This window comes from Durio zibethinus, chromosome 14, assembly GCF_047325235.1.
Source record: "Durio zibethinus cultivar Kanyao isolate XHJ-2024 chromosome 14, ASM4732523v1, whole genome shotgun sequence".
Lineage (NCBI taxonomy): Eukaryota > Viridiplantae > Streptophyta > Magnoliopsida > Malvales > Malvaceae > Durio > Durio zibethinus.
In genome coordinates this window covers 7987890-8015855 of record NC_143175.1, presented here as the reverse complement: position 1 = coordinate 8015855, position 27966 = coordinate 7987890, and the positions used below count along the sequence as shown (strand labels likewise).

General features: G+C 31.6%; 3 protein-coding genes across 7 annotated transcripts; 1 reads left to right on the top strand and 2 right to left on the bottom strand.

Moving 5' to 3' along the window:
• Positions 1-384: 384 nt before the first annotated feature.
• LOC111295249 (UPF0481 protein At3g47200-like) lies at positions 385-2585 on the bottom strand. Its single transcript, XM_022888662.2, has one exon. The coding sequence runs from the start codon at positions 2127-2129 to the stop codon at positions 690-692; it is 1440 nt and encodes a 479-aa protein (XP_022744397.2). The 5' UTR covers positions 2130-2585; the 3' UTR covers positions 385-689.
• A 3124-nt stretch (positions 2586-5709) lies between these two features.
• Positions 5710-12496, top strand: LOC111295250 (uncharacterized). 2 transcript variants are annotated; one of them, XM_022888663.2, is made up of 7 exons: positions 5710-5776; positions 6321-6837; positions 7467-7519; positions 7711-7775; positions 7883-7961; positions 11610-11912; positions 12048-12496. In XM_022888663.2, the coding sequence occupies exons 2-7, from the start codon at positions 6401-6403 to the stop codon at positions 12200-12202; spliced, it is 1092 nt and encodes a 363-aa protein (XP_022744398.2). In that variant the 5' UTR covers positions 5710-5776; positions 6321-6400; the 3' UTR covers positions 12203-12496. The 2 variants fall into 2 exon arrangements, with proteins under 2 accessions (XP_022744398.2, XP_022744401.2); XM_022888666.2 differs by lacking the exons at positions 7711-7775; positions 7883-7961.
• On the bottom strand, positions 12203-25651 carry LOC111295251 (rhomboid-like protein 20). Of its 4 annotated transcripts, XR_016327478.1 has the most exons (9): positions 25469-25651; positions 25269-25369; positions 23304-23444; positions 20732-20798; positions 19928-20079; positions 19741-19842; positions 17874-17996; positions 14111-14254; positions 13475-13612 (listed from the first exon to the last, which is right to left on the bottom strand). XR_016327478.1 is itself a non-coding variant. In XM_022888670.2 (8 exons), exons 1-8 carry the CDS (start codon positions 25491-25493, stop codon positions 12588-12590), a joined length of 726 nt encoding a protein of 241 aa, XP_022744405.2. In that variant the 5' UTR covers positions 25494-25649; the 3' UTR covers positions 12203-12587. The 4 variants fall into 4 exon arrangements, 3 of the variants coding, with proteins under 3 accessions (XP_022744405.2, XP_022744402.2, XP_022744404.2); XM_022888670.2 differs by lacking the exons at positions 13475-13612; positions 14111-14254 and adding an exon at positions 12203-12602 and having other exon boundaries at positions 25469-25649; XM_022888667.2 differs by lacking the exon at positions 14111-14254 and having other exon boundaries at positions 13022-13612; positions 25469-25641.
• Between the last annotated feature and the right edge of the window lie 2315 nt (positions 25652-27966).

The following is a 27966-nucleotide window of genomic DNA, read 5'->3' as shown; positions in this document are numbered from 1 at the left end:
AGATCTATTAAAATCAAAGGTTAAAAAAATATATCAAACTAAAAAAATTTTATATTATATAAATTAATCACTTCTTATATATAAATAAATATATGTGTATATATATATATATTCGAACTTCGTATGTAGAGTTTGAAAACTTCATCGTCTATATATAAAATAATAATTATATATATTAGATTAAAAATATAGATATTATAAATTATAGATGGATTATAAAGTAAACTATATAACACTTGAAATGCTTTAAGTTAATTAAAGAATGCATACTTAGTTAGAAAACAGGAGTGATATATTATAATCTCCAAAAGGGAAGCCGATGAAAATTAAAGATACTGCCATCTATTTATTCTCTTTCAAAATTTTCTTCCTCTGCCAAACAAATAATTTCAGTATTACAAAGATGAAAATTACAAAACTTTACAAGTGGTTGTGTGTTGAGCAAGAAAACTGAAAAAAAAGGAAAAAATTCTTAGTATTAGAAAGATGAAAATTACACAAATCAAACACAAGCACCCATCTTTGCACTTAAATCATATCTTATTTTTACAAATATAACAGGAAAAATTAAATAAGTAACACAAGCACCCATGATTACACTCAAATCATATCTTACTTTTACATATATAACAGGAAAAATTAAACAAGTTAAAAAGCACACTTGTGGAAAAAGAAAGATGGACATTGTTTTACCTTTGTCCCATAGTCGCTTTTCGCATTGAGTAATATGCTTGAATAGCAGTAAAAAGAAGACCCATTAAGACTCCCAAGAAGCCAAGGAAACTCCATGGAGTGCTGAAATGAGTATAATACGCCTTGGCTATGCAGGTCGTCCATGGATTGTCGCAGTACTCACGTATCTTCTCTGTTGCATCATGGTACATCTCGAGATCAGGCACCAAATCTGTGGTTATATTATTGAAAAGATCAGCTACTTCTTGATCACTGCCCAGGTAATTCAGTAGCATTCCTGCATGTCTCAACTCCTTTACATCTTGTGCTGTGTCGATGAGAGTATCAAGGAAGCATAAGTAAGAGGTGACCGCAAAGTCATTTTTGAAATCTGGACACATTTCGTAAGCTACCAAGTTCATGAACTTGGAACCGGTTGAGTCGTCCACCACGATCCGAGGAATCTTCAGAGTTCCTAGAAATCCAACGTAGAAATTAACGTCTCGGAGGCTGCTTGTCTCGCTAGGAGTCACACGAATCCCTGCTTCTTTCAGCTCATTGATGCTACGAAATGTTTTATGGCATTGTTGTTGTTTTGGTCCACAAGAAAGAAGTAGCTTACCAATGATGGTCTTCGTACTTTCGTTCTTGTTGTTGGTTTTGGCCAAGAGTCTTTCCCGCAAAAGCCCCAGAAGATGAGTGCGATCTTGATCTTGTCGTGGCTTTCCTTTCTTCCCTTCTGCTATTGTTCTCTTGATCTTATTATCAATGAACACGTCGATCGATTCTCTCAAATCCTTTGCATCATGGACTGAGTTTATCAATAACTCGAGGACTCGGAAAGGAAGTTGGTTCTCCAGCATGAATAAATCTACTTGGGCAAATGCCAGAATATCAACTTTAATATTCAACTCATCTTTCTGCTTTTCTTGCTCAGACTTAGTACTGTAGTGTATGGCTTTCAACACTGCACACCCGTCCACAAAAAACATCCAAGCGAGTTCCTCATCGTCATAATCTTCTATATCCTCTGGCTTATAACACTCCTTCAGATATCCTATATCCTGCTTAATCTTTTTATATAACACATGTTCTGCAACTCGATGTTCTTCTGTGAAGAGCACTGCAAGTTTAAGCTTAGCTTTCTCCGCTGGCTGGAGCCTGCGGTTACCATGGTGGAGAGGGCCGATTGCAACCACCCTTGGCTCAAAATATTTCTTAAAATTCTTCTTTTCACTTAGGGTGAATGGAACCCTTTGTATTAATGGCTTGGATTTGGAAGATTGAGCTGGAACACTGTCGTCGTTTGAGGATTTCTTCAGAGCTCTGAAATAACGGAAATTCTCTTTCTCACGGATGCTCATGAAATGCAATTCCTCCTCATTACCATCGCATATTTGAAGTCGGGTTTCCGGTGATGGCTCTTCCCTTAACATTTTCAGCTTGTCTAGGCACATTTGCCTTGATAAAGCAGAGGCCTTGGCTATATATATATCTCATCACTTGAATGCTGATATAAAATGGAAGGTGAAGCATCTTTTCCCTTTGCTAAATTATGAAGTTTAGAACTCCAACATATTCTTTTCACTTTGCTCTTTTCCCCCTCTTTCAGATTGCTCTGTTTGCTTTACTAATTAAAGATACCAAGTTGCTGCCTGTAATTTGTTATTCCCATCACTTTTTTCTTGATGAAGGTACACATTCTATCAACAACGTAATACACATGTGCCAGCTACCATTAACTTTCACCTTTTGTTGTTTCCGTTAAAAGCTCGGTGAAAGAAAAGTATATCTATGGCAAGTAAACTGTAACATTTACAGGCTTAGTCCAATGGTTTATCGAACTTCCTTAAGAAGTGTATTCTAATAACGTTGAGGTTCCATCTCCAACTCTTGCAAATTCCGCTTTTCGATCTCCCTTGGGTCTTAGTCTTTTATGTATTAAAAACAATACCGAATTTCAGCAATATCCCAAACAATATAAGCACAGAAAATACATAAGCCAGCCTAAATGCTAATTTTAATACGAAAGATGGAAGGAAACTGACCTGTCAATTATTGGGCGAATCAGGTACCATACCAATTCAATTCGGGTTATTTTGAATTATATAAAAATTAGGTCAATTTGTAGTTAGGTCATTTTGATTTCAGATCATTTCAAGTTTAAATACTAATTTTAAATACTAAACTCATATATAATATTCTCAAGTAAGCTAACACAATAAGTACAAATTAAAAAAAAAATTTCATTATTTAAAGTTGAGCACCAGAAATTTTTATCGCATTTTATAATTGTGAATGTAGTAGAATATTTTATAAAAAATTATGTTTCATGATTAATTATGCAAAAGTTTAAGTTAAGAATTTCTAACTTTTGAATAGCAAGATATATAAAATTGCTGCAATAATAGGTACTAATTTAAATTGTCAAGAAAAATACTTGTAAAGAGCAGATTAGAATAAATTCAATTAAAATTGTGAAGCCAATTTGTGATTACGTGATTAAGATTTACTTTTGGAGAGGCATTTTTATTGTTGATTACCTAAATAAAATAGGTTAAATTAAATTACAAGAGAACAAATTAATTTTACAAGTAGTTCAATTGAAGATCCAAAAAACAAAATATAATTATTATAGTAAAAATTCTTAATCATTTTCCTATTAACAGAATTTTTTTTAACTTAAGGTTTTATTTGATAACGCATAGAATTTTCTATGCATTGAAAATGAAAATTTTTAACAATTTAATTTTTAATGCGTTTGATGATGCATTTTAAAATGAATTTAATAGAAAATTTCAATCAAAAAGTGTTGAATAAGATAAGTAGATTCATCCAACTTATCACTAAATGAAGAAAATATTCCGTAAATTTTTCTTTTAAATTTTTTGAACCATTATCCCTTAAAAATATTATTTCATTATCCGCAATAAAAATAAAGATAAAAATGTAAAATAATAATTTCATTGAAAATATTTAATTTTCAATAAAATATCAAACAGATTTTATAATTCAAATTCAAAACTTATTTAATTCAGTATTAAAATTTTAATATTTAATTTTTCAATACTTAATTTTTTAGTTTATCAATAAAACCTTAATTCAAAAATACTATAAAAACTTTATATTTTAACCTTTCGAGGGGGGGAAGAAAAATCATAATCTTTTAACTTGCCTAAAATCTAATTTAATATAAGCATAAAAAATTTTAAGAACTGTAATATTACCAAAATTAATAATATTGCAAGTCATCAATGATTGTAACTCAATATATTTTGTATTTCTCAAAAATATAAGTAAAAAATATCTTAAATAATCTTAGTATTAATAAAAACTAGTAAAATAAAAATAATAATTTAAATTATTATTGAATAAAAATTTTAAAACACGCAACTTTGCCAAGTCTAGATGCAATGAAAGAGTAACGAAATGTTGCTGGCTGCCGGCCCCACTTTTAATCCAAAGCTCTTATTTAGGATCGAGTGTAAGTTGGTATCAATTGAATTGATAGATTCAAATTAATTGAATTTGGCTAAGTGAAGACATGGATTATTTTCAGTGCAATGTAATTAAATTTATCGTATTATTAATTGAATTTAAATATTAATTTTAAAGAGATTTATTTAAATAAATTTTTTTAAAAATTTTTATTTTTTTAATCATAATTATAATAATTTTTTCAATCAAAATTATAATAATTTTTATTATTATTTTTAATCTCACTAGAACTAATCTTATTGTCTATTTAAATAGAATCAATTTAGTTTATTCAACTTTGATAATGATTAGTTAAATAAAATGATTTAATCTATTAATTTATTAATTTTTATTTTTAAAATTAATATTTCCTTCATCTCATTTTATTTTTTTACTTTTTTAAGATGTTCCAAAATTATATCTTTGATAATATAAAATACCTCACAATGATATGATACAAACACAATATAAAAATGATAAGGTTAAAATTTTAGTAATGACATTGAGTTTAACAAAAAAAAATATATTTTATATTTTTTTATCGATACAAATTATGATATATAATTTTTGTATAAAATATAATATAAATACATAAATTTTAATATTTTACATAATATGAATGTATGAATCGTTAAGTTTATATTAAACTCTTACTTTTATATTTTAGAATTATATTTTATATTTTTTTTTACTTTTTGATATTAAAAATCATGAAACTTTTGATTTATAAAAATAAATAAATTTTAATATTAATGCATTAAAGTCAAAATATTTTTTTAAATTTCGTGAAATTCAATAACACTAAAACAATTTGAAACGGAGGGATTGAATTTAATAAATTAATTAATATTTTAAACTAATTTTAAATATATTAAATATATATTATAAAGATGTATAAAAATATTTTTATATATTTTTCATAGATTTGACTATTAATATATTTATGTTATATAAAATATTAAAAATTATATATTCATATTATATTTTACACAAAAATTACATATCATAATTTATATTTACATAAAAATATAAAATTTATTTTTTTAATTTTATTTAACCCATATATATTTATTATTAAAATTTTAAACTATATTATTTTTTATTATATTTATATTATATTATTATATCATATTTTATATTGTTATATTTGATTTTTTGAAATGACAAATATATCATTGATGATAGAATTATAAGTTGAGTTTTACGGAGTGAAAATTATTTCAAAATTATTGTTAAAAATTAATGAAAAAATATGATGAAAAAATTCAATATTTCGATCGAATTGATCGACCTTATGTCAGTTCCATTTTTTTTTATTATTAAAAATAGATAGACTGATTTCGGCTTTTTCTTTTAAAATAAATTAATTTAATTTTTTATTTTTCAAAACCGACCAATCGATTGCCCATCCTACTCTTAGCAGAGAGGATAGCCCAATTTTCCTACGCAACCTCTATCCAGAGTCCCGGGCCGTCTATAAATCTCGCACGTGCGGAGAAGTTATCCGAACGTGTCACATATTTAATTATTTATTAGCACTCTATGACATTGCTTCAATTCAAACGGAATATAACAAGAAAGGGCAAAAAGCTAAACAGACTCTCGCCGGAGTATTCTTTATCTTCAGGTTAGATTCCTTTTCCTAATTTTTGTAAAAAATAAACGGAAAAGAAAGGTATTCGTTTTTAAAGTGACTTTGGAATTACAAGTTTTGACGATATTCGAATTTTTTTTTCATTTTTTTTAAAAAGAAATTGAAAATTTTTTAGTGGACAATTGGTTCAATTCCTGTTTTCTACCGAGAAAGTAAAGGAAAATTGTGTGGATGTGCAAAAGAACCTGCGTTAGTCAGCTGAGTTGAGTAAAGAGTTGTAATATTTAAATTTTCAATTGTTTTGAATGTTAAAAATGGAATATTTAGGTTTTGTTTGAGAAATAATAAGTTCTGGTTTCTCATTTTGAAGATTATTCTTAATAGAATATTTTCAATAAAATATATTTTACGTTATGCGTTCAAACATTTTTCATAAGATTTTAGTTGTAACAATTCAATACGTGATTTTCTGATTTAGTATTTCAGAATTGATTTCTTTTACATTATCTTCTTAGCATTCAAATATATCTTGAAGTAATCCATTTAGCTCAGTTCCTGAGACTCCTGACTTTTGCAGGGCAGAGAAACACGCACACAAAAAAAAAAAAAAGGCTTAGATTTTAATACAAGCCATCAAATTTGTGTTTGTGTATTGTCATGCACCTTGTCCGTGAGAATCTATTTATTGGAAACATAGGGGATGCTGCTGAAGTTCTGCAAAATGGTAGCACAGAGATCACACATATTCTATCAGTTTTGAGCTCCGCATCGATATCGTTTTTTTCTGAATGGCGTAGTGGTCTCACAATCCCAACCAAGGAAATTAAAAAGGTTTTTGTAGGTGGGTCTGGTGGTGCTGCAGCTTCTGGGGATCATTCAGATGATGGTTCTAAGAGTTCTTTGTCACCCCAGAAGCTGTTGTACTTGTTGGAATATGCAGGGAAGGATTTAAAGCTGGTGAGAATGGCAGTGCCTATTAGAGATATGGAGAGTGAGAATTTGTTGGATTACCTAGGTGCATGTTTTGATTTCATTGATCAAAGCAGAAAAGAGGGATCTGTTTTGGTGCATTGCTTTGCTGGAGTGTCAAGAAGGTATGATCCATCCTTTAATTTCATCTTCTGATGCTAGTTGAAAATAGGCTAATTCATTTGGTATACTAGTTTGAAAACAGATGATTGCAGAGACCTTTGATGAATAAACTTTCTGGTCTGATCATTGACAAGAAGAGAGGAAATGACCACCAAATTTTTTTATTCGGTTCATGTTTCTGGATTCTGTGACAAAGGTGTACAAGTTTTGTAGATTTGTATTTGGGGTTAGATTTTGTTTTTCTTAATCCTTTGTGAAGTTTAAATCTTTTTTATACTCATCAATAGCTGTAGCTATTAAAATTTTAACTTTTAACATTAATATCGATCAATGCTATGATTTGCCTTCAACTCCTTCACATCAAGCAAGTTGGGTGAACCGTGCTATTGCATCATTATTTAGTTCAAATGGTCCCAGAAGTTGCATTAGGGCTACTTTTGATGGGAAAAAGTGTATCTTATATAGCACTGTCAATTTATTTTTTCTTTGTAGAAGAAAATTTTCCTTTAAAATGTCACCTTGACTATGCTTCAGAAAATTTCTAGAACTTGCCTACATTGTAATATGTTTTCCAATTTCCTAAATTGTCAAGCCCTAAGGATTTACACCTTCTTTGCATGTGTTCGTGCAGTGCGGCTATAATTACAGCATATTTGATGAGAACTGAGCAACTATCTCAAGAAGGTTTGAACAAATCTTCTGTTTATTTGGGAGAAATGTTGGTCCAAATTTGGTACATGCTAGCTGCTTTTATTACTTTAGGATGCATTTGTTCTTTTGACTGGTGAGATAGAAATGTGTCATTGTATATTTTTATGGAACTTATACATTATCCTCTTGGTTCTTTCTCCCCTTTTGCATATCCGTTCTTGCAGATGCACTTGAATCTCTAAGGCAAAGCTGTGGGTTTGTTTGCCCTAATGATGGGTTTTTAGAGCAGGTAATGCAAAGGAACACTGTAAAAATTAAGGATTTATTTTTTGAGGCATTTCATTATGACTTTATGGTTCTAGTTTTTCAAGAGTTTCCAATTTGTCCACATTGCAGTTGAAAATGTTTGAAGAAATGGGTCACAAGGTTGATCACACTAGTCCAATATACAAGCGATTTCGCTTGAAAGTGTTGGGTACATTCCCTCTCTCTCTGTGTCAACCATTTAATTTCATCTTGCTTGATCTTTCCTAGTATTTCTTAGGATAGATTTGATTTTTTAAAAATATTGTTACTCAGTGTTTTTGTAATCTATTCTAGCACCTTGAGTTGCGAACATAGAGAGAAGCTATAAACTTTAGCAGATTTTGGGGGTGATGGCTGAATAAAACAGCTATTGCAGGCTGAGTCAAGCAGAAAAGTGATAGTCAAACTGGTTTTGAATATTTGTGGTCAGAGTGGTCATGATCCAACCCGCAAGTGTGGCTGTCTCACCTATTTTAAGGCATTAACCATCAGAATAATGAGTTAATGACCCATGAAGTGTATGTTAAAGCATATGTGGTGTAGAGGCACAGGAATATCATAAAATGTGGAAGTAAAACGTCTTACCTCTTAGGGAGGCAGGATTACATTCTGTCAAAGGCTTCAGCTTCTGAACTACTATGTTATATATAGTTAAGTGTTTTGGTGATAAGTAGGATACAAATCCAAGGTTTCTATGGTTTTTTTAAGATCAGGATACTTTCTCAATTAGGATGTAGGAAGCATGAAAACTTTAATGGGAGAAGGTATAAGAGTTTTGGAAGAAAAAGAAAAAATAAGATCTTGTAGTTAGAGGGCAGAACAATTAGATTGCGCATTATTTCTTAGTTTTGATTCTGCACTTCATTACATTTAAACATATGATGCTCATATGGAGGACTTAGAATTGGTTATTGAAGAAAAGAACTAGGTGCAGTGGTGGTTGGATTCTTTATCTGAATGTAGTTGGATTTCTATTGAAAAGGTTCAGGGAGATAAAACTGAAATCAATTACATTACGTGAGTCGTGAATGGGAAAAAGTTATTTTGGGGTCACTTTTAACGTTTTCCCATCTAAGTTAGGAAACAATATGCTGACTGTGATGCTGATGTTTGCAGTTCTGAGAAATGTATACTTCCCTAAGATGGGCTTAACAACCTTTTTGCCATGTTCTTCTTCTAAATCATTCACAATATTCAGGTCATGGTTAACTTTTTCATACTAACTTAGGAAGGGATATGCCAACAGTTAGGTGAATTTTTGCCGATCTGAGAAATGTTTGCTTCCTAGAGTGGGCTATGGGCTTAACAACCTTTTCGCCATGTTCTTCTTCTAAATCATTCACAATATTCAGGTCATGGTTAACTTTTTCAAACTAACTTAGGAAGGGATATGCCAACACTTAGGTGAAGTTTTACCGATCTGAGAAATGTTTGCTTCCTAGAGTGGGCTTAACAACCATTTCAGTTCTTTGTTCCTCAAAATGGTTCAGAAGTGGGTCTGGTATGCTTGAAATTGACTTGACAAGCCTCCTTTCAGTCAATTCATCCCTTTTCAAAACATTTAGTAAGGTTCATGTTAACTTTTATCAACCAGAATTGGTCCCTGCAACTGCATATAAATGTATTCTTTTCCAGTTCTTATGTATAAGCTAATGAGATGTGCTATCATCTAAACAAAAACTAATCTTTTTCTTTGGTCTTCCTTTTTCCTGTGTCTCAAATTGTTTGTACAGTACAAAGCACCTGCTTGCTACTTTTATATATCTTGTTATAACCCAATGAATACTCATTGAGGGCAAATGGTAAAATGTTACAAGTCAACTGCATTATTGTTGTCTTTTACCTTTGTGCAATTAAAATAGGTTTTAAGATAATGGGATGTTTTTCTTTGGTCTTCCTTTTTGCTGTGTCTCAAATTGTTTGTACACTACAAGGTGCATGTTTGATACTTTTATATCCCTTGTTGCAACACAATGGATACTCATTGAGGACAAATGTCTAGAATGTTATGAGTCAACTGCATTCATAATTGTCTTTTAACTTTGTGCAATTAAAATAGATCTTAAGATAATGGAATGGAGGGGGTAATACTTGACAGCTTAAGTTTTGTTTTTTCAGATGACAATGTTTATCTCAATGCTTGACATGCAATTATGGACATGGAGGGAAGGGTGGGGCTTGAGAATGGACACAATCAATTTTAATTGATAGAATATACCTTTCATCATCTCAATTGCTTTCTGTTAATGAAATTTTGCCTTAGATGTTGCCCTCAATCCTTTGGACAGGATTTATTTCTTCTGGTTTGCTTCATTTTTCAAAGATAAAGAATCAAGCATGCTAGGTCCTATGCATACCTTAAGACTTCTCTGTTCTTCTTCATCGGTGCTATGTTAGTGTTCCCTTAAAGTGCCTTGGTTTTGCCTTTTTGAAAAATGGAAAATTGACCTGAACAAGATATCTTTCTTTACCTCTTTCTTTTTTTTTTTTTTTTTTGCTTTTAAGTTCCATCCTTTGGTTGAGGTGGATGCTATGGTCAAGTTTAATCTGAACCGTCTTAAACTAAATCGAACCCTCTGTAGCAGGTTTATTGGTCAATCTGTCAAGCTATCTATAAACTAATTAATCTATTCATCCAAAATTAAATGAGGAAGGGGAGAAGAGGAAGAAAGCTTCCAGTTGTTTCCCAGCTCAAAATAATAAAGAAGCATTCTATCTATATATCTTGAAGAGCACAAAGTTGTTCTCCACCATTAAGAATCTACAGATTGTCTTAATCTTCAGTTGCATTGTGGCAGTGGATACTGTGGTTTTGATTACAAAGTTCATTATATATACTAAAATTTTTAGAATGTTAATAGTGGTAATAAACTGAGTACTAAAATGAAATATACACTATATATTGACTGATATAAGTAGCCCATTGTCAGGATTGTAGGTGATGGTAAGATGATGATGTATCCAGCTTAGTTTATTAGATTTTGCTATTTCATGAGCGAGCAGAGTCCATATTTTAAGTGAAGATTATTTTCAAGTTCTTGCTGTCTAAAATATTTAAGTTACAGGAACCTACATATTGGTTGAGACTGGTTAGTTTATTCTGAATTTCAATTATTTAGTTTAACAATCAGTAACCTGCTATCATCTGTAAGAAAAAGCACTTGAATATTAGCTTATGGTGCCTTTTGTGGTTGTTTTATGGTTGTTTTATTTTGATAAATGGCTTTGGTAGTGTTTTAGTATTTCCATGATAGCATTCACCAACACTTTATTTATCTCCCTCTTCAGGTCCATGTAGGATGAATCATAGAATTCCTTTTAGTCTATCTATTACTGCCCCAAGGTCTGGATCTGTTGCCAACACCAAGTTAAGTTGTTGGAAATATATAAAAATAAGGATTGATTTGCCCTTTACTTTTCTCAGAAATAAGAACACAAGTCCCATTCATTTTAGTTTTTTACTTGCACTTAAAAGAAAAACCCATTTTTACTTAAAAACATAACCATCCATTTCTTCTTATTCTTAAACACCCACATAATGCTTGTCACCAATCTAGTGACCTTTAAAATATTTTCCACCATGCATTATGAGTCTAGGATTAATTTAAGGAAAATTAGAGGGTTGACAGCTGTCTTATTAGGGTATATTTATGAAAATTAAAATATTAATTAATTAATTAAATGGGGCATATGGCAACCATCTAACCTCACTTATGGAGTTTAAAAACTTCATCGAAATTTGACTGCAAAGCAAAAGGAAATTTCTCTTTTATGAGTATCATCTTTGAGGTAGTTCTTCTATGTATTATGCTTTCAGGTGATTGTTATAACCGTGGAGAGAAAATAGACAGTTCCAAATTAGGTGCAGATCCTGGCTTGCCTACCGAAAGTTCCTCTGTTATAGAGGCATCCCCAAATGAAGGTATTAACCGTACTGCATACCGCTGCAAGAAATGCCGAAGAATTGTGGCATTGCAGGAGAATGTTGTTGATCATATTCCAGGAGACGGTGAGACATCTTTTGAGTGGCACAAACGGAGAGGTGGTAACCCTTTCAACAAGTCTGCCCAAACTGAATGTTCATCAGTATTTGTTGAACCCTTGCGGTGGATGACAGCAGGTGAGAACATTTCCTAGAGTTATAAACATAACATTTTAGATTTTCCTTTTCAGTTTATTCATATTTGTTCCCAAGTCAATTGAAGTAAATGGTTGTGTGAATGTGGTTGTGATGATGATTTTCCATGTCGCTTAGTTGAAGAAGGTGCAATAGAGGGGAAGTTGTCCTGTGCTCATTGTGAAGCTCGCTTGGGTTATTTCAATTGGTCAGGAATCCAATGCAGTTGTGGAAGTTGGATCTCCCCTGCCTTTCAGCTGCACAAAAGTCGGGTGGACATCAGCACTGTGTAGTGTACTATCTCCCATATAGCTTAAATCCCCCCCCCCCCCCCCCCCCAAATCACTAAAGTTAGGACATGGAGTCCCCCTTCATAAAGTATATGACGTCCATATGGACCAACTTTTATAGAAAAAAAAAATGAGCTGTTAAAAGTTCAACATGGTTATTTCGCTGCTGCTTCTACAAGTTTGAGTAGTAATTTTTTGAGAGATTGTATAATATGCAGTCTTGCTTTGTGGTACACAGTTAATGTAATTTGCATAGTGCCAATAAAATTTTCCTAGTTGTAATTTTGCTGTGGCTAAGGTTTTGTAGTAGTTGGATTATCCTTCGTATTTTCTTTCCTTTTGCTGGTAGAAATAGTAACAAACATTGTGGTTGGAGCAATAAGTTATTTCAAAACACTTCAACCTGTGACTAATTGAATAATAATTATGTCAATAAAAAAGCAAATGCATGCAAATTAAGGAGGAAACAAAAATAAAATAACAAAAAAAGACAATAGATATTTAAGTAAGAGTAAAAAAGCAAATAATAAAAGTGAAGTTCAATTTTCGTATGCCAATGTAAAAGTTAAAGAGAACCAATAATAAATTAAAAAAAAAAAAAAAAAAAGAACAAATGGTTATGCTCAAGTTGATAAAAGTATATAAAGAAACATACACACAATCAAGCACAAAGGGAAGTTCAAAAGTTTGTTGAAAAGGATGTAAACTTATCAATAAGGCAATAGAAAAGAAAAAAAAAAAAAAAAAACCGGCAAATCCACTTCATAATTTGGGAAATAAAGATGCATGAAAGCACATGCAAAGGAAAACAACTAAAGGCAATTTGACAGTCATTTGCTTCCATGATATATTATCTGCCTTTTTTTCTTATACTCCAATGAGGAGATTTGGCAGGAACTGAAAGGTACCTAACTTGTCCATTCAAATCAAACAAATTTACAAAATCATCAGTAATTTTGGACCATAAGCCCCACATGCAATACTAGTATCTATGAGAACATGCATGGGGTAAACAATTTTACAAACTCCCAGCTTTCAGTTGCATTGGTGCATGATTACTTCACCTCAACCTACTTAGCTACTAACAGAAATGGAAGAAAATACTACTTCATAGTGATCTCACCAATGCTACAAAATTCCTGGAGGCAAAAGCAAATTGGTTGTCATCAAAGTGTAGACATTTGTGTGATCATGCATTTATACCAATGAAATAACATCTGGACTCGCAATTCTTGTGTTGAATTAGTGGGACTGTGCTTCAAGAAGAATGTTTGTGGCAGCATTGATGTCATTTCTAGCATGCACAAGTGCCTGCCTGGCTGAGTTCTGATCAAAACCCATTGACACCAGAGTAGCAATGGAGTCCTCTGGCGGCTCTACGGTTGAAGGTGCAGCAATAGGTGGATAGGTTCTCTGAAACCAAAGAATTAGTGAATTTTTATTTGGAAGAAACTGAAATTGCATCAAAGAATTGATGTAATGCACAGCAAAACTTCACTGTATCAGTTTCAAGGGAACAAACATTCTTCATATCAGTGGTCAATCTGGCTAATTTTTTACCAGAAACGTAAATTCAAACTCTTCTCAGTTAAATACAGGAAAAGGCCTGTCCGTCCTATTACGGACACTGACTCTGCAAGTTAGCTAACAGTGGTATCAAGCAAACTTTCTCATCAAACAAACAACATTAGAGAAAATTAGTCAAAACGTCAAATTACGGGATTGGTCTCTATACTTGTACAAAAATCTATAAAATGCTTTGCATGAAATGCTTAGGTCAAATTATGAGATTGGTCTCTATACTACAAAAGTCGAAATTTAATCGCTGAACAATACTTTGAACAAATTTAATCACTGTATTTTTTTATATATAAAATGTCAGTCCAAAATGTAACAGAGCTACTAAATCACCATTAAGTTTCTAACGCGATAACTTTTTTCGCCATGTGGGCTATTGATGTAGCTTTCTCTAGGTATGTAAGTGCCATGTCAATTTGTTTTTTCTTTTTTCTTCTCTCCTTTCTTTCTCCTTCCAACACTACCACGATCCCAAGCCTGCAAAAAGTTTAGCCACCATTAAAGCTACCGTCCAACGTGTGCCTACGTCCAAGCCATGTCTGCAGCTCCCGATTAAAGTGACTGACGACAGCCCAACCCAATTAAACCCACAAATCCCAATTCAAAACCCTCCCCTATTTCTCTTTCACTCCCAATCAGAAACCCCTTTAATCCGAATAAAGAACCCCCGATCTAGAAAAGGATAGACAAAAGAGCCACAACCTGGTTTTAATGAAAACAAAACCAAAACCCCAACTGTTAAATTCTACTAATTAAATCAAAAAAGCAAAATTGAAAGAAACAGGAAAAGGGGAAACCAAAAATAACAATTCCCTTCCTCTTGTCTTTTCATTCTTCCCCCAGAATCTCTCTCTCTCTCATGAGCAAATTAATTAAAACAAAATTGTAATGTAAGCAAAAAGGAAAAAGAAAAAAAAAAGAAAGGAAAACCTAGAGAATTGTAAAAGCTTTTGCAATATTTTGCTTTGCAAAAATGGAGGTTCGTTTTTTTGAGGTAAAATCAAAGGACAAAACTTTGAAGAAAAAACAAAGGGTACCCAGAAAAAACAAAATATCGGATCAAATTTTGAGATTTGGGTTTTTAATTTTCTATTGATTAATGCTTTCAATTTTGAGTTTTCGGCATTGAAGTGTAAAGTTGAGATTTTGGTTTTCTTAATTATGGGTTTACTGTAATATGTAAAGAAAGTTGCATGCATAGAGGAATGTTTGGCATTGAAAGGAAAGAGAAACCAATCTGAAAAGAACAAGAAAGAGAAAAAGGACAGAAAAAGAACGAAAAGAATCAACGTGTAAGTGCCTATGTTGCATTTATATATCCTAAAAAAGCCACATCAGCAGTCCATATGGCCAAAAAATTACCATATCAGCAACTTAACGGTGATTTTGTAACCCTGTTACATTTTAGACTAAAATTTTACATCCGAAAAGTACAAGGACTAAATTTGTTCAAATTATTGTATAGGGACTAAATGTTGATTTTTGCACTAGGACCAATCCCATAATTTGATCAAATACTTATGGTATTTAAACTCCATAATCAAATAGCAACAGCCATTTCAGGATTAGAGTTTTACACCTTTTCAATGCTTATATGTATTAGGACCAATTCAAAGCAAGCTGTAACGAGAAAAGAAAAAGGAAAAAAAAAACCCATTGACAACATCAGGAAACTATGCAGAAAACAGTCTTATCCTACAAGCTAAAAGGAAAAAAAAAAAAAGTTATCCAAATCAATTGGTAATGAGCAGAAGGCTTCAAATCCAAGTCTAAGAGACCCTCCAATCAACACAACTTTTTGGGCAAGATTTATCAACATTTGAAGCAATGGGAAAAAGAGGAAAATCAACTAGTTTTTTTCAAGTTTTGATGACTAAGGGAGCAAGAATGTTATGGATTTACATTAATTAGTATTTAACTTTCATTATTTATTTGAAGTTGTTTCCAACACAAGCCATAGCTATATTAAATTATTATTTTGTAGTCAATAATCCAGGAAATATATGCATTCAGTGGGAAATATATGAATTCAGTTGAAGTAGGAAATTAAGTGAAGTTCGGTCTCTACAAATAGAGTAGGGTTCTAGGTGCAGAAAATTCTTAATAAAAGAGCCTAAGTTTTACTGCTCCATACAGCTCTATTTCTCTCTCTCTAATATCTAATAAGTAAAAGCAAGACAAATGAACAAGCTTGATATTTATCCATAAAATAGTTCTACACCATACTAACTATTATCTTTTATTTATTAATCAGTTCATCATCTGGATAGGTGCTCAGAAGGTGTGTCATCTTCATCCATATCTTCATGCAGACATGCTAGACTGAATTCTATCAAACTAAGTTTTTGATTTCAAATTCTGGTTAAAAGTTCTTTGTCGTGGATTAGAAGAGCTACACCCTGATATGATTTCCATGACCTCTTTGTCAAACAGCAGTTAAGATAATGGCTGAGGTAATGAATTTAGCCATTCAGCCTTATCTTGCTGGAGTTTGCAGATACAATAAAGAAGAAAATGTTCCCCTTAGAGCATCCATATCCATACAAGGACGTTGCCTTGGGAATTTCGCAAAAGGGAACTATTTGCAAAAAGATTGTCCCAAAGCAGACAAGACAGTTGCTAAGATGATCCAACATCTCAAAAAAAGTTGAGGATTTAAATGATGACCTGATTCTATCTTCTCTATTCATGAGCAAATTCCTTAATCTCCCTTTGTGATTAAGCCATCTACAGTGCTTGTGATGATGGTTCTGCTGACTTCACAGAAGAACAATCTTTTACGGTTGAGGAAATCAACCATCACAAAACCAATTCTTCTGGTAAGGAGTCAGTTATTTCCTAACAAGTATTATAAACTACTCTCAGAACTTTTTTATATTAGAGCAGCACAAACTATGATGAATTCTAAAGTTCTTCCCCCACATTTTCCATACAAATAAACATTATTTCCACAATGCTACTGAAAAGATCTTTCCACAGATCTTATCAGCGAATCTATAAACACTCAATTAATTTTTTTTTCTTCAAAATATTTCAATGTCCTGCATATTTTGGGTTCTTCCCTTGCCAAAAGGACATTGTTAACAGATTTTATATCTACACCAAGCTCAAACATCTGAGTTATCCAATAATGATAAAAAAAAAATCTTCCAAATAAAGGCTCCATTACCTAATATTTAATCAATATTAAGTCAGAATTTTGAAGGGAGTCAACGAGAGCTAATCTCATCTTTTAGTGCTGATTCCCATTCCAACTTCAGCTTAAATGCCCGAATCTCCTCTCAAAGAAGTTGGAATTTCCTATTTCTCTTCCTTTTAGGATAGATCTTTTTTTTTGTTTTTTAATAAATCCTTTTAAGATAGCTTAAACAAGATAATAATGAGCCACAAATCCATGAATCCTCAGTAATTATAGTCATGCAGCAAATGGTAATCATACCCATTTCACCAATATTAGAATTCCAAAGGGCTGTTAGAGACAGAATCTGATAACTGGATGGACATTTTTGCTCTGAGTACAAGAAGATTTAGACTGGACCAACAAAAGAAGTACATTCCTCAACAGAGTTGTTTCAGACATTAAGGTCCATTGCATTGAGTTATTTCGGTATGCAAAATGAGCAGTGAATAGTATGGCTTCCCAGCATAACATGTAGTCATTTTCTCAATCTTCAGAAAAAGGCATGAACTTTATAGATGAACCAAGAATATATTATCAATATTATTGAATACTACACTAATCCAACCATTGAACAGAGATACTTTAACTGAGGCTTATCAGGTAATATTATGACATTAAAATGTAAAACATCCTAAGCATGCTATAATATGGAGCAGTTGAACACCATAAACATTCGCATATACCAATGCAAGTTTCACCAATCAAATGCAATAGAATATTTGAATTGTATACAAAATCTCAGCCCCTACTTATGTGATCCAATTCCAACTTGGGATTCCAATCAAATGCATCATGTATACAAAGTTGACAAATATGCATGCTTATGTCAGCCCATTTATATTACAAATCATTCTGATTCATAGCAAACATATGTCGTAAGCAATTGGAAAAATAAAGCATTCAGAAAATACTTGCCTCCACTTGGCGAGTTGTGAAGGAAGGCACATTTCCAGCAAGATTCCTTGCTGGTGCTGTAGGTGGATTCCCCATTGAAGACCAAGAAAACCGTGACAAGAATGATGTAATAAACTCAGGGAACTGCAATAAAACCGTGTATTACTTGACAAAATTGATATTAATCAACATATAGCAGCATATAAACTGAAAATGATGCTACAAAATGGATTGAACAACTAAAAAATTAATTGAAAAGGTGAAATAGTTCTATTCTAGCTCAGTTCCACAACACTGCTTTTACCAGGGGAACAATAAACTCTTAATTCTTAAAGATCGTTCACCTCTCACCACAATAATTTCAATTTCTTCACTTTCAACGTTAGATCTTTTGAATTGCCAAACATTTAATCCTTCTGTAAAAAATTGTTAATAATTTTCCTATTTTACTCTAATTTACTTACGATTCCAATTTAACAATGACTTCCTACCATTTTCAGTTTACCCAATATTTAAACATTTAGGAGGATTTATTATATTCATAAAGAAAAAAGCAAAGTTCAAACTAAGTAAATTGAAATTTGTTGGGCTCATAAAAAATAAGATCAAATCCTTCAATCGGTACCTGTGCTCAAGTCAAATGTTGCTTTGACCATTCAAGAATTTCAGCACAATGAATCCCTCTACTCTAATGAATTGGTAATCTAAGGAAAATCACTAGCACCATGAATATGAAGCTGTCAATGAGCTGATCTGTCATTTTTGACAGCGTGACCTTTAATAGAAAAAATGATAATTAAATTTGAACTAAAAAAATTTCTACTTTTTCCTTTTTTTTTCCTTTCTTTCTTATCTTCTCTCTCATCCATTCCTCTCTATATGCCTCTGTATTTTCTTAGTGCACCATAGCCAGAAAACATCCACAGCATAAACTCTCAAACAAATTCCAACTCAATTATCAAATCAAAGAGAATTAGAGCAACAGAGGCACAAAAAAGAAAGAAACATAGCAGAGACCAATTTTAGGTACAACTTAAAAGGAATAGAGCAACCATGTATCACGGCAGTGTTTGCTAGCTTTTAAGAATGTACGAGTGAAATAAGAACATAGCAGAAACAAAACTAAATAAAATCTTAAAATGCTAATTCAATTTGCCAAAGATAACAGAGCAGATTTTTTTTTTTTTTAAAACAAAGCTGGATTTGGAGAAGAAGTTTACAAAAACCTATCTCAAAGCTAATACAAATCCAACAACAAATGAAACTCAGAAAAATCCTCATAAATTCCTCAATCTAAAATTATGGAATATTATCTTAAAAAAAAGATAGAATAATTTAATTTATCGACAGAAAAATGAACAAGGATTCAAGAACCGAAATTTGATCCAACGAGGAACAAGCCTTTGAATCATTTCTGTAAATAATCACAGTAATTGCATCACTTTTTAGCTTACCTAATGTAGAATTGCAATTAGATCAAAGAGTGAGAGAGAGAGAGAGAAGAAGAAGAAGAAGAAGAAGAAGAAGAGAAAAAAGGACAGGTAGATATAAGGCTGCAATTTTCAACGAGATTAAAGGAGGTGTGAGAAGAGATAGAGAAAAAGGAGGGGGCAGGAGAAAGAGAGGGGGAAGAGATGAGAGTAGAAAGAACGCAGGATGAAGGGAGTAGCGGCTGCTGGGTGGCCAGATCGGCAACCGAGCCCTAACTCGTAACAGTCTGATGCCGGACATCAGCCAATGAGGTAGAAAGAAACAACTTATGTATGCATCAAAATCATATTTCAATCAATGGCTCAGATGGAAGTCTATATGTACTCCCCATGTCTCCATCAAGAAAGGAAAGTTAAAGAAGCAAAATTTCTTAGTCAAGTATCAGATTGGAAACAACCTTAGCCCTGCGGATGCAAAGAACATTTAGATGATATAAGGAACCGGCAAGAATGCCACATATTCCTGGGAAGAGAGATCTTTTCCAAGATGATAGAAGAAGCTGCAAGAAAGAAACTGAAGTTTATCACTGGGCCTTAAGGTAGAAGATAAACAATAAGCAGCAAAACTAATAACTCACTCTTTACCTGAAGACCAGCTAGATAAACGAAAGACTTATTGGAGAAGTGAACACCAAAAATTCGAAACCATGTTGAAACCGGGATGTCGAAATAAAACGGTACAAATGATGCAAATATGAGGCCATAAGGACCAGAAGTGAGCAGGTTGGCTGTCGGATCTGTAGACATTAAATATCAAGTAAATTTTCCATCAGCATCACAATCCAGCATAGAAAACTAGAATAGTTAACCAAGTACACAAATGACAAGGAAAAGCATACATGCTGATGTTTAAAATCTGTCTTCACTAAAAATTTTAAGAAAAGAAAGGTAAATCCTTTTGTTGGAAGCCAATATATAAGAGCTAGATCATGATTAATCCAAAAAGAGCTTAACATTATTCAACAGGTATAATCACATCAATGCCAAAAGGTAAAGTCTTATGGCTATCATATCCAGTAGCCAATAAGGCAATGACAAAGAATTAAGCATTTTGATTCCCAAACCACCAACTTCTCTTGGTTGCTTAACAACCCCCATCCTACCAAAATGATACTTAGAAGAACCTGTTGCAGAAGATTTCCTTAGAATTTCCCCAACCTTATATATGAGGCTTTTTTACTTATTTTTCTTCACAGTTAATTCATCTACTAGTATATATCTACTTCATTCATTTCGATAAGAATTTTAAAACTTGAACGGAAAAATTATTACCAAAAGAAAAAAAAAGGTTAGAGAAACTGAGATAGAAAATATAAGGAGCCAGAAAGATTGATGTTACATGGAGTTATATTAGAAGAAAATGGCATGGAATGATATGACAGTGCATACCTTTAAGGATAGCCAGAGCCATAACCTCAAAGAGGAGTGAAACCATTATTGAGAACAAGATAAAAACCTGCATAATCAAGGCAGACAAAAGTTTACATGGAGGAAAGGGAGGAAAAAAAAAACACATACTTTGATTTCTGTATGAGTATGAGCTGCCAAGTTAAAAAACAAATAAGGATCCAAACCATTTTGTATGTCAAACTGAGAATGTCTTCAATTGATGATGTCCACTGTCATATCTGAAATTTTTTATGGCAGCTCATTCTATTAATTTAAAACAAAGTTCAGTGATCTTATAGAATAACTCCTCTGGATGGACCACTAATAGGTTAAGTGGCAGAGTAAATTTTACAACGGTGGACAATTCATGTTGTTTTTGGCGACCTAAATTTGGATTTCAAATTCTAAATTTAGAAATCCTTTGTATATAAGCAAAGATTTGTAATCCAACATTTTCAACAAATTCAAATTCGCTGTTAGGGTAACTAAATTTTGATTTGAATTCAGATTAATATTTTATTCTATTATGCAAAGAATTATTGATATAATCAAACTATGCCAATAACATCTCTCCTTTTACATACCAAATTTGTCATACAACTTTGTAGTTTTACATTTAAAAGAAAAAAAAAGACTCAGATTGTTGCTTACTTCACTCTATAACAATGGAGAACTGAGAAAAGTACCCACATCTCATTGAATGTTTTAGCAGTTAAAACCAAAAAAGGATGGATATGTCCAACGGTGGGAGAATGAAGAATCTATTCATAAAGGTTAACCGATTAACAGTCCTTCACAGCAACCTAAATAGACAACATCAAAATGAAGGTTTTAGGAAAAGAATCTCCGGCTAAAGTGGAGAATAAGTTATAGAATAACATGGAGAATAAGTGCATAGTGTAGGTGATATCACTACTTGTTGCAACAATAGCTTATAAGGGAGAGTTGCCAGTGGAAGTGGAATGTGACTGTAGATTGCTGTCTCTAGCTAACACTGATTTAAAGGGAATTGTTGTCTTAACTTTTCTACCCTCTTTGGAATTCAACCTTATTTTCATGAAGAAAAAGAAACTGAGCCAGGATAGTCTCCAATTTCTGCGGCAACAGATGTTTCAGGAATAATAGGTAGGAAGAGCGGAAAAGAAAAGTGGATGTCAAGGGAGGGAGAGCACAGAACTTTGAAAGTAAAAGGAAACAAATGTGTTTCACCAATCAACCGCATATGAGTCAATAGCTCAAAAATAATGTAAATCATACATGTACCGGCTATTCCTTATTTATTTTCATTTTTCCCCACCGGAACAAATATATTAGTCCAGCCACAATAGAAAAATAAATAAATAAAACGACTAAATAGACATTTAATTGAACAACCTTAGTCTGGTCAAATTCAATGTTGCCAGACATTTAACTGCACTGGTGCTACAAGATGGTCCAAACCAATTTTCACCAAAATCAATACACAGCTCTCCCTAGTTCCATTCTGCTCCAATACAGGACTGCACTGCAATGCAGCAGTTGTACTGGCCCAGCTTGAACATTTCCACTTAAAATCCTACTCCAGCCAATACACAAACTTTTCTATTTTTCTGATCTTGGAAGAGAACGAAATAAAGAAAAAACCAAATCAAAATCAGATTGGTAACATATAAGGAGCTGTTGCTCAGTCCTTTGCCATCTTTCTTTTTCTCCTCCTCCAGCAGTTATTTTATTAATTTCTTTCCTTGGCTATTACAGGGAAATCAGAAAATGGGTTGGTGGAGTAGGTTGGCATGTGAGAGACTGATAGTAGGTATATGAATGTGAGCAAGAGAGACAGAATGTAAGATAAAAGACTAGGAGACTGTGAATTATGAAAGAAATGACATCAGCAGAAGATCCCTCGCATCATGTGGATGTTTTATTAATGCATATGTTGATATTAGGTTTAATGTCATTCCAATATAAACTTGAATAAAGTAAACACAAAATTCTATCATATGAAGCAAGCCCTCATGAATAACTAAATTATGGTGGAAATATAAAAAATGACTAAATTTCTGTAGATTATGCTATAAATACCAATAAATTCAAACAGTAAATTGAAATCAAATGTTATATAGGACATACCATTCCCAGAACAAACAAAAATGTTAATTGATATGCTATTCACAACATAGGTCAAATCACCAAGCAAGTAGGATTTCCAAACTTGAAGAAACGTATATTTCACTTCCTAATAGTTCCCGTCATGCCAAAATTTACTTAAATAGTTATGATTAGAAATTTTTATTTTCTTTTCTTTGTTAATTCTTCTCATTTTAAAATACTTCTTTTATGTTTCAGTTTCATCCATTCTTTAACATAACAAACAACAGTATCATCTCAGGCATTTATATTCCTTTTATATGGCAGGGCCTCTCCTAATAAGGTGTTCAGAGTATTAGTCAAGTTTTGTTACCTTATTTTACTTCATCAGAAACATATATTCTATGGTAACAGTTTAACTCTCAGCATACTGGGTGCAACATTAAAAACAACTCTATAAGACAACACGACAGAATGACCTAGTATAAACGCCACAATTACTCACAGTGTACTTGTTGGAACCAATTTGTCGCTCAAAGACCCTGAAGTAGTATAGTAGATAAAGTCCGAACATCAGTTCTGGTGTAGATGAAAAGGCAAAAACTGATACAATTAACTTCCATATGCTAAGTTTTCTGAAAATATCCTGTCATAAAGATGGAACAATCTGTAAGAGTTATGCATAATTAACCTAGAAGAACACATGGCACTTTTAACTACCCAAAAAATTAAAAATACAAATGCAACGCCATTTAACTTGATTATGATGTTAAGAGATTAGCTATTTACAGCCTAGCATCACAATCAGTCTCTTTATGATCACTTAATTTTTAGTATATTTTTTGCAGTTTTGCAGCAGAGTTCAGGCAAATCCCCTCACAATTGCCCCCCCCCCCCCCTTCCACACCCCCTTTTAATCCCCCTGTACCCATATCTGAGAGAATTACCATTACTATCTGACTTTACTTTCTGACCAGAAATCATAACACCTCCCCCCCAACCCCATTTTTTCCATTTCTGAGAAAATCACCATTGCTTTACCATGTGACTTCAACAAATCGTAACCCCCCCCTCCCTTTAACCCCTATTCCCATTTCTGAGACAAATAAGCTTTTTATAATGGGAAGCATACTTATTGAATTTGTTTTATTCAGCACATAAACAGATACACTAAAGCTTTGGAGAGGGACAGAAAAGGATTATGCCATTCTGTTTTATTTATATAAAATAAAATAAGATAATATCTGAACACTCAACAAATAACAAAGTGAATGGCATCACAATACTTGATTAAATGTCTCAAAAAACAAAAGAAGCACCAACAAATTTGACCTTAATTATTAGTCCTAAAGATGGACACAAGGATGATTATAGTAGTACACTAACATTATCATGCATAAATTGAGACATTCAAAGAAGATAAAACATGCTCTATTAATTGCTTCAGGATAAACTAAGAAGTCGAGCTTAACAATTAGAAGGGAGTTGAATATAAGCCTATCTTCCTCTTGACCTCACTACTTCAAACGTAGTTTCTGTATCATAATTTTGTACTTCAATCCTTCAATTATTTTATTTGTATGCATGCCCAATGAGCTTCCGAATGTATGGTCTTAAATGAATATGAAGCAATATGTCTGTAAAGCCAATCCAATCTAGTAGTGAAAGATGTAGTTTGTTGTTGAAGTTCTTGTCTTATTAGATTATCCTCAATCTATTGATTAGTGGTCTGAGTTGATGATGTGTCAATATAGTATTCCTCTTCTAGTTCATAGAACATCAGCAGACGATGCCAATCTCTATTGGATATATCAATTCTCAACCTCAATCAAATCAATGACATAAGAATACTTTATTTTGAGCCAACTTATTGGGCCAAAGTAAGAAGAGGAATGACTAATTAATAATTGAATATCATTCATACGCTTGTTATCTTAATTGACTATCATTCATACACTTGTTATCTTATAAGGTGAATTTCATGCATCTTAGTATTTGCATTGCAACAATATCTCAACAAACTAACATCTGCAGAGCAAGATGAATAGAAACAAATTAAAAATCTATGAAAGATCTAATAATGTGCAGCAATCAATTAACTTAGAAATCATTTTCATCTTAACCACCCCACAGCAATGTCATCCATCGAGCCAGTGATGATAAAAACAAAAGGCAATGACCAATCCTGGTAAATTAGAAAAAATTTTTAAAAAAACAGCTGATACTTAAATTGAAATGGTAGATCAAAGATACATCACAGGAAAACCCTATGATATAGTTCACATAATCAAAATGAAAAAAAAAAAAAAAGAGCATATATCCTAGAATATGAATTCACATTGAAAAGTGAAGTTAAAGACATCTGGGGATCATAATTCATAAATAAAATGTTTAAATTAAGATAAGAAAGAAAACCTAGAAACAGAGATTTGAGACAGATTCAAAGCGGCACTTATTAACAAGGGTTTACCTGATAGGACAAACCGAGCTTGAAAGAACGGCCTTGGATCCCAAAGAATACGGTGAAGAGCGCACATGCAATTACAAAGCTCTTTGTCACTGGAGCATTATCTGCAATCACAAATAATAATAATTAATCAAATTTTCAAGGAATATAGAAAAAATAGTGAAAAAAACAACTAACGAAGAAGGAGAAGAAATTATACGCACTGAAACCGGACGGGCCACCGTTCATCTTTCAAAATTAGTAGGAGTACGGAATCAAAGATCTCTGTCTCTCAAATTTCACACTTCTTACATATATAATCTTCTAATTTGGATTCAACAAGAGGCTTTTTTTGTTTTTTTTTTATTCTAATGGGCTTCTGCCATACAAAGACTAAAACATAAATTAGGGTAAAATATACTTCGCTCATAAGTTTTTAAAATAGTTACTTTACCTATTAAATTTTTTTTATTTAATTATTAAAATTTGAGTAAATATTTTTATTGTCGTTTGACCATTAGTTTTTAATAATCTGCTGATATAATCGTATTATTTTCAAAAACAAGATTAACAGTTGAATGATTAAAATAATTATTTACTTAAATTTTGGTGATTAAATTAAAATATGAAAGATTTATGGTTAGTTTCTCATTTAAAAAAATTTATTCGAGAATTTGTTAAAAATAACTTGAATTGAATTGATCAGAATCTCCTTGGTTCGGTGATGCTTTTACTGAGGCCGCTTTTGGAAGCCATCGAAGGGTCAATGTGGCACGATTAAGATCACTTTTTGGCTTCAATCACGTTGATAATCTGTTTGGCTTTCTTTCAATGTGGCACGGTTGGATAAGCACCTTCAGTTGGCAATTGGAAAAGGATTACTCCAGTGGCCAACAGGGGGTATTTTTTCTCTTTTTTATCTCATGTGTGAAGTTATAGTCGAAAATTATGGAGAGAATGATGAATATTATTATTAAATTTAATATTATTATTTTTCTTTGTTACGGTCCAAAGTGACGGTGATGAAGATGTGTCAAGTTGCAGTAGAAAAGTTTTTTATTTTTTCTCCTTTTTATCCCATATGGCATGCCTTTTGTATTAATTTAATATTATTAATTTATATTTTAAAATTTTTATTATATATAAATTTTAATTTAATGTTATTAATTGTCATTTCTCTTTTAATGATAATTTAATTTATCATTATTATTATATTTATATCCAAATACATATTTTGAACCATTAATTTAATTTTATTATTATAAAAATAAATCTCATTTCTATCATTATTTTTAATATTATCAAAATTAATTTTACTGTACATCCGATTAAATCTTTTAAATCTTCATTGTTATAGTTTTTTCTCCTAAGTTTACTTTTCATTTTGGCAGTGTAAATACCTTAATTTGTTCAAGAGTTTACTTTTGATTTTTACTAATAAAAATAAAAAAATAAAAAAATAAGTAGTTGAGTTTGTGTGAAATTGTTAGAACTAGTTTGTAAAGTTGAAATTGGATTTAAAGTTAGAATTCAAAGGAAATTGAGATTCATTTTTGGATTGGAGTTCTCATATTCATAACTCTATAAATACATGCATATACAGATCATACAAACACATAAAAAAAATCAAAGAGAAAGGTAAAAATATGAGAAAATAGTCAAAAAAATTTATTGAAGATTTTGTGAGGTTTAAAAAAAAAAAAAAATTTTAAATATGAAAAATTCCTAGATTTTGATAACTTTTTTCAATATTTGTCTCAAGCAAAACCAAGCTGAGTCATTTTTTAAGCCATTTCAACTTTTCTTCCTACAGTCGAGCCAAATTTTCTAGCCACCAAGCCATTTTCGTATTTTTGGTATTTATTTATTTATTATATTTGTTTTGAAAGTTTTTTTTTTGCATAATTAAATTTATAAAAAATAAAAAATAAGAGTAAAATATTTTTTAAGAATAAGTATTAATTATTCAATGATAAAATTTATAAAAATTTCAAATGGTAAATTTGTATAAAATTCTTAAGTGAGAAATTTTTATCTAACTTTGTCCCAAATGATGGAATAATTTAGATAAAATTTCAATAACAATAATTAATGTTTATTGTCAACAAAAAAAAATCAAAAATAAAATAAAATAAAATTTTAATAAAATTAGAAAAATATAAATTTTTAAAAGATAAGATTATTAGAAATTTCAATAAAAGTAATTGTATTTTTTTTTTCAAATAGAATTTTGGTTGAAAATATGTAATAATTATCCAATGATAAGATTTTTAAAATTTTCAAATGATAAATTTTTAAAAAATTTTTAGGTGATAAATTTTTTTAAATTTATCTCAAATGATGAAAAAATTTCTTTAAATCCTCAATATCATTATACCTTTCATCTCAATATCCTTAAAATCCTCTTTAAGAACATATTGTAGAATGCAAACAGCAGTCTATAAAATATAATATCAATAACTATCACTTAAAATAATAGCACTAATAATTTCAAGGCTATAAAATCTAGTAATGCACTAATAATTTCAAAGTAATAAAAGATAATAATGCTTGAGATTGTCGGCAACACTTTGAATCTTGATTTTCTCAAGTTTACAAATAAAAAATGTTAAATCAAAATACATATATGAATAGGGATTTTAACGAAGAAACTCATAAAATAATCTTGTCAATTACTAAAAGATACTAAAAAATACAGTAAAAAAATATGAATAAAAGATCC